The 7264-nt window shown below is 49.5% G+C and overlaps 1 protein-coding gene across 3 annotated transcripts; it reads right to left on the bottom strand.

Annotated features, from left to right (window-relative positions):
• Positions 1-1360: 1360 nt before the first annotated feature.
• Positions 1361-6801, bottom strand: LOC148009235 (growth-regulating factor 4-like). 3 transcript variants are annotated; one of them, XM_087673657.1, is made up of 5 exons: positions 5858-6801; positions 4880-5110; positions 3656-4214; positions 2838-2988; positions 1361-2372 (listed from the first exon to the last, which is right to left on the bottom strand). In XM_087673657.1, exons 1-5 carry the CDS (start codon positions 6180-6182, stop codon positions 1647-1649), a joined length of 1992 nt encoding a protein of 663 aa, XP_087529783.1. In that variant the 5' UTR covers positions 6183-6801; the 3' UTR covers positions 1361-1646. The 3 variants fall into 3 exon arrangements, with proteins under 3 accessions (XP_087529783.1, XP_087529782.1, XP_087529784.1); XM_087673656.1 differs by having other exon boundaries at positions 1361-2375; positions 5858-6797; XM_087673658.1 differs by lacking the exon at positions 5858-6801 and adding an exon at positions 5220-5433 and having other exon boundaries at positions 1361-2375.
• Positions 6802-7264: the final 463 nt, after the last annotated feature.

The following is a 7264-nucleotide window of genomic DNA, read 5'->3' as shown; positions in this document are numbered from 1 at the left end:
GAAAATGCATTTTTGGGTATAGGACTGATTTTGTTCCCTCGAAACACAAAAATGCATATCACAAACCAAAATAATTAATGAATATATTACATGATACTCATGCCAACCAGTAGTATTTTGTTTAGACAGAACACATTTAACAAGACAATAAAGATAAATATATTTGTTGGCTACAATGACCAAAACTATATCATTGAGTATTTGGCTAAGGCAAAACATTGATCTTTTACTACTTTCATTTCATTGTGAAAAATTCACAAGAACTACCTAAAATGAAAATTAATGATAAGATCAAAAGCTAGAGTTTGAGCCAAGATCATAAATAGGTAGTTCAGCACATATCATCTATCGATCAAAACATACATACTCACTCACACACACACACTCTCTCTCTCTCTCTCCCAAAAAAAAAACCCATTACTTCTCTCTTACTTGTAGATATACATTGGAAGATGAACACATGTAATATACTCTTCCACTACATTCTTTAAGGTTAGAACATTATTTTCTTACATGCTCGTTATCAATTATCATTTTCCTATGCCCATGCATATGCATCATTACATTATTTTCCTTAGGATCCATTTTCTCTATGGTCAATGTTGTAACCCTCACACCAAATCACTCCTCCAAATTGCCAGACGCCGTGGTTGATAATTATCGTTGAAATTCGTTTCTTTTGTTGTAGCTGTGACTTAGAATTCTTTTTCAGGCGACTGAGGTGTTTTGTGTAAACTACGTGAGATGGCAAGGAAAGTCTGAGTGAGGTCCCCAAAAAGATGTGTCTGATAGATCATGTTCACGTAAAATGAAGCTTGTAGGTTACAAAGTCGAGCTGAATTGATACGAGAGACTAATTTCGACGTGAAACCAGCGGCTGATTGACGCTGCCAAGCGCATGATTTTACATTATCACTAGAAGAGCTTGGAACTGTAAGGGAGGTACGATAATTTTCATCAGCCTTAACAAAGGGAGAAAAGGTTGGCTTTACAAGTTGCGAACTCTTAAAGAAAGCCTTCCAGGAATTGCAGGGGTAGAAGACTGTCGTGCAGAATGTCACTAGCAAAAGGCAACCTGTTCCTTGGCTTCGAAGGTAATATTAGTACAGGAAAAGTCGGGAAAGCACACCTCTCTCTCTCTCTCTCTCTCTCTCTCGGCGTTTAACATTATTTTCGCGATAGCAACATATAGTTTGCTAGGCGCAGGTCTCATTCAGTGGAGTCTGCTGTCTCCGCACGGCAAGCCATCCCAATCGTGTCACTGGCTCCCCCATCTGCTACTCAACGTATAGCAATTCGCATGCATGAATTTAACAGAATTACGTAAGTCGCCCCAAGGATGTGGACAAGCTGCAGATAATTTTGACAAAAAAATAAAAGACACGGCTATGAAACTATTAATATGGACAAACTCATGCAACATGAGTGGCATGTAGTGTCTCATAACAAACATGTAAACTTCAAAGAAGGTGTACTGAAGTGACCCTAAACAGCTGCAGTATTTGATGCTAAAACCGCGACGACATCAATATAACTGTCTTCCCATGAGTGGCGTTAATGATGTTAAACCCGCGACAAGATCAATGTTAATGTGTTCCCAGGATCAGTTAAGTGTTGATGGTTGACTGTGTCAGGAAGGCATGTGATCAGAGGGCCGCTAGAGGCAAGGTGTTGGAGGCATGATCACCTGCAGTGCGGGGGCTGGTGGCGGTGCTACTGTGCTGGGAGAAAGAGGAGGCGTTGAGGAGGCCGGAAGGGGGCGAGGAGGAGGCGTCGGCGCGGCTTGGGGGGCTGGCAGCGCTGTCCCAGGCGTCCGTCATGAGGTTGAGCCCGGAGCTGAGCTTGCACGAAGCCGAGCCGCCACGCGGCGTGTTGCTACTTGACTGCAGGACCTCTGCCAGCGGCCCGCCAACCGGCGACTCCCAGGCGATGGGGATCCAACTGCTGCTCTGGTGGGCCTGCTGCTGGTGATGATGACTAGTAGTAGGGTTAGGGCCCACGCCCAGGCCCATCTGCGTGGGGTCTACGCGCAGGCTCGGGTCGTCCTGGTCGCAGCGGGACGCCATGGAGAGCTTGAGGGGGGAAAGGGCGAGCTTGCCACGCGGCGAGCCCGGGTTGGCGGAGGCGAAGTCTGGCGCGGCGGGCGGGATGGAGATGGAGAGCTGGGTTGTGGAGGAGCTGCGGTTGGAGGCGCCCCCGCCGTCGTCGTGGTCGACGTCGGACCACGGCAGGCTCGTGGGGTCCCTTCCAGACCTCGGCCAGTCGTCGAAGAAATGGCGCAGCGGCTGGCACGATTCTGACTCCCTTCCCGCACCGCCCCCCACCTCGAACGCCACCCCTCCTCCCAAGAACGAGTGCTGTTGTTGCTGCTGCTGCTGTTCACCACCATCAATCAACCAGTAAATACAATGCCATCAATCAATTATCATTATCACCGTACCCATCTACTCGTCCTTGCGCAGTTCCTAAGACTATTATTCAACATTTATGCCTGTCGTCGTGTCCGAGTCCGAGTCCATTTTCAAAACACCCCACCGTTTGCCCAAAGTCAAATACATTTGCCTTGATTTCTCCACCCTAACCATTACGTCAGTTCATTAACTCTGCCTCATTATTTCATTTATGATCTAGTATCCTCCCTCCTCATGCTTGGCACGTGCTAACCTATAATTATGCCACACCTTCGGTCGGATCATGGATATGCGAGGGCAACATGCATGCACACACAAAGCTGACATCTACACGCGTGGCATGCACATGCAAGGCCGACATATATTTTGTGTCCTAATCAAAGACGAACACCCATTGTCACATATATGACATTTGATTAACATTACCTTTGATTGCATCACTCGCAAGGGGTTGTTCACCGCGGAGCTTATAACGGAAAGTCCGCTTAGGGCTGGCGATTCTTGGCTCAGGCCACGGATGTTGCCGGACGTGTCTGAGAACAACGTTTGTTCTTGGCTCATATCACCGTGAAAGTAGCTGCAACACGGACAAAGACCAACAACGTTAAAACGAGCTGTGCCGACTCGTACGCGAGACAACATCCTGCAATAAAAAAGGATTTGAAAGGGCTGCTCATGATTCGGAGCTTCATGATTAAGTCGCAGTAATCTGCATAGGCTGATGAGTTGAATATACTTCACTGTCCTTCTGTAAAATAAACTAACCAGTTCATGTTTCGTACCCAAGTGAATTCATGAGGGGTTTTGAACCCATGCATTACCAACATGCTGAGCAACTCCTTTATACGACGGATATTACTGCACTGCAGATGAAAGGTCATTTTACCCCCTTTTAACTTCATGGACTGTTGTTGTCAACCGACATGTTCACCCCACATGGGAGAAGAGGACAAGTTAAGGTAAACTTGCAACAGTGACGGAAGCAATTTTTGAAGCAATTCGGGCGTTTGCCTCTCCAGTGCTGCATTAAAGGTAGGTGTTCACAGGGGCAAACAAGGTATGTGGGATATGATCTGTGCCAGGGAGGCAACGCATGAAAAGTGGGAGGGATAGGGATTGTCAATATGTCAGCGCGAATGGGAGCTTGGATGGTTGAATGTGGGAGCGTGCAATGTACTGCAGGGGTAGAATTGTATGTGAATGTGTCTATTAAAGAAAGAGAGAGAGAGAGAGAGAGAGAGTACCGGAGATCTTTAGCTGAGAGGCTCCCAAGTTGGTTGAATTGGCTCCCAATCGATAAGCCGCCAGTGGGGGAAGAGGTGCCCGATAGGTTACGAATGCCTAGCCCAGAAGACGGCGGTCTCTGCTGCTGCTGCTGCTGCTGCTGCTGAAGGGTAAGAGCGGCCCGTAGACCGTTATTTGACGACACATTCGGATTGACCGCGGCAGCCCTCGCCGCGGCCAAACTGACGGCGGAAGACGACGGCGAGGCGGCCGCCGAGGATGCCGACGTCAGGGTGGAGGTGGCTGCGGGCGTGGCGGAATTGCCATTGATGTTGGTGGTGGTATTGTTCGCGGTGGCGGTATTGGCATTGGCGGTATTGTTGGCCCCGCTGTTGCTGTTGTTCACATTCTCGGGGGGCTTCCTGGCACGGTGCCTGCCTCGGTGCATGTGGCGCTCGCAGTATTTCTGGTCCGGTACAACGTCTCGTGAGCAGCGCCACTTCTTCCCGTCCGTCCGTCGGCATCGTCCGGGCTCGGGATCAGTGGAGTTGGCGTATCCCAAGTGATAATTCCCCCACCCTAATACCGCCCGCACACGCGCACCAAACCAAACCGAAAGCCAGAACGACACCCGAGCCGGGTTAAAACAATAAAGTAGGAATACTAACAGAAAACGAAAACCACCCCCCGGAACCCACCGCCCATGTTCATCATCCTCACATGCATGCACACTTCACAACCTAAGCAGCCACCGCAGTAGCAGGCTTGCCTCAGCAGCTTCACGCACACACAAGAAAGCTCTCCAACCGAGGCAAGGGCGCACACACACACACACACAACACCTGCCCGCCCTCCTTTCAAACTCAAAAGTAGAGCAAGAATGAAGACAGAAGACAAGAGGCGTGGTGCAGTGCTGATCTGCTTTGTAGTACTTTTGTCCACTGACCACACTGTGCAGTGTGCAGGAGCAAAATACAAAAGTATCATTCACTTTTACCTTCTATCCACTAATTATCACCTAAGGCCATTCTTCCTGTTCAGCACGCGCGACCAAATTCTATATTACATTACATTCCAATTAATTGATTGCTAACGTTCCAAAAAGTATTATCACACCATGCAGAAAGACACAGAGGACAACATATTGACACCCCAAGGCAACAAAGAAAAAGAGGGGAAGAAAAGACCGTAACACGCAGATAATTGGCCTGCAGGGAAATTAAAAGTTTACGAAATGTGCTTACAGCTCGCGAAATGATGTGCTCCGGGTGACAATCCAGCTGCCAACGCTGCGACACTGGTGCGAATCGGATGGACCAGCTCCGGGGGTACGTTCACACCACACATGAGGTACTTGAAGATGAGAGCATGGTGTTGCAGTTCTCGTAGCTGGCTAGCTGTGAACACCATAGCCTCACTCTCCGGCAGAACATAGTGGCCGGTCATGTCTCGCCCCATGGACAGAGGCAGAGTTGCTGCCCCCCAAAAGAGAAAAACAAACAGAGACAGTAAACATAAGCAAGTTAGCCGTGCACAAGTAGAGGTCAAATTTAAGCCTGATTGAAGTAAAAATGTATAAAAAACCTTCCACTCGTCTGAGCGCCTCAACTCTCATCTCTCAGAGAAGCAGCTGGTGTGAGAACACACGACGTGGCCTTTGAACAGCGTTCCACGTTGGATAGGCTTATGTGGAATAAAAGAAATGAATAAACAAGCACGGTCTCCTGCCCTAGGCTTAGCTAGCTAGCTACTGCTACAGCAAGAGGCGGAGAGACCGACGCACAGAGAGAGAGAGAGAGAGAGGGAGGGATAGACTTCTCAGACTGGGGCTGTTGGTGGCTGCGTGTGTGGTGGCTGCTCTGTAGGGGTGGGGCGGGGTGTGTGTGTGTGTGTGTGTGTGTGTGGTGTGTACACGTGTGTGTGTGTGTGTGGGGTTGTGTGGTGGTGTGTGTGTGTGTGTGTGTGTTGCATGTGTGTGTGTGTGTGGCTGTGTGTGTGGGTGTGTGAGTGGTTGGTGTCATAGTGTGTGGTGGGGCTTTGTATTTTCCGGCTAGGCCTCGTAGCTAGCATTCATGGCTACTTTGCAAGACTTCCGGCTTCCGAGTATAATAGTACCCTCCTCTCTTTTCTCAGTATCACAATATAGGACATAATTGACGAAATACGTGCAAGCAAGTCCTTGTACTCATGGCTACCTGCGGACCAGCTGTTTATCATGGTACCTGCTGAAGTGCGGAAGGGAAAGGAAGCGTGGTTATGGTAGGAAATTGCTCGCGATGTGCCCGTCGGATACGAGACCATGGAGTCGCTCCTCATCAACCTGCTCTCTGAGATGAAATTTGAACTATCACCGCCCCCCAGTAAGGCGCCATCGGATGCCGTCGAGTTGGTTGGAGAGCAGCCTAGGCGTCCATCCGACACCATGGAATTGCTCCTCACAAGAGAACCTAGAGCGCCATTGCTGGTGATCTGCATCTTGAGAGGGAAAGAGTCAGTCCGGGCAAGTTTCATGGGACCTAGACGGTCGTCTCTTGGATCAAAGTCCATGTCTCGAAAGGACTAGCAGCTGCAGACAGCAGAGGCAGAAGAGAGAGAGAGAGAGAGAGAGAGAGAGAGAGAGAGGGTTAGAAAGAGAGAGAGAGAGAGAGAGAGGTGGGCAGGGAAACTCTTCTGTCACTGTATGGAACAGAGAGAGGCTCTGGCTAAAAGGCCAACAGCCATGCTCAGAACGCAACAGGATATGCTGCAGCGCTAACAGGAAGAAGCTGCAGTAGCAGCGGCCATGGCGGTATAAGACTAGAGAGAGTGAGAATTCCCATATAAATATATGGATATTTATATGTATATCTTTGCAGGAGGGGTGCTCCTGAATCCACCAGGCAGGGAAAGGGGCAGAGAGAGAGAGAGAGAGAGAAAGAGAGAGAGAAAAGGAAGGGAAAAGGAAGGGGGGACAGAGAAGGATGCGAGGGGGTTTTAGGGGAGCTGAGGCAGCAGCTGCTGGTGCAGGGGAGGCATGGAAAGCTACGCACTCAAACTCTATTTGATCTCCGTCTCAATATCCACTGTTGTTGCTGCTGCTCTTGTGTGTTATGCATGGTAGAATTGGAAAGAAACCCCAGTAGGTAGCAGTGCCCCACCCCCTCTATAATAAGTCGTAGAGTGTAGTGTGATCCACCACTGGTAGAGGACAAGACACTCAGAGAGAGAGAGAGAGAGAAGAAGGGGCCGTGTGTGTGGCCGGCTCCAGGCCCCTTTCAGGCCCGGATGTGTTACCCATCCAAAAATCCGAAAGGTGCCTGCAACTCCTTCTGCACAATTGGCTTTACCGTAGAGATGAAAACCAACATTAAAGTGAAGAAGTGAAGTGTTTTACCTGCTCTCTCTCTCTCTCTCTCTCTCTCTCTCTCTACTCAGTCTTACTCAAGAGCCTCTCAAGATGCAGAGAGAAAAAATGCGTTAATAATTTCGGCTTGTCCCCGACGGGACGGGACGCCACGTGAGGGCGCCCACCCGTCGTACGCTTTGCAATCTAGCCACTCGGAGCCTCGACGCCATCCTCCCCTTGCCTTTCCAACAGGGCGCGTTCCCATGCTCCCTCACATCTCCCTAGTAGCATGTGTCTTCTGTCA

Source organism: Lygodium microphyllum, unplaced genomic scaffold (assembly GCF_053477565.2).
Source record: "Lygodium microphyllum isolate KBCC unplaced genomic scaffold, Lygodium_microphyllum_v1.1.10 scaffold_32, whole genome shotgun sequence".
Lineage (NCBI taxonomy): Eukaryota > Viridiplantae > Streptophyta > Polypodiopsida > Schizaeales > Lygodiaceae > Lygodium > Lygodium microphyllum.
The sequence above is the reverse complement of the archived record's forward strand: the minus strand, read 5'-3'. Positions and strand labels throughout refer to the sequence as shown.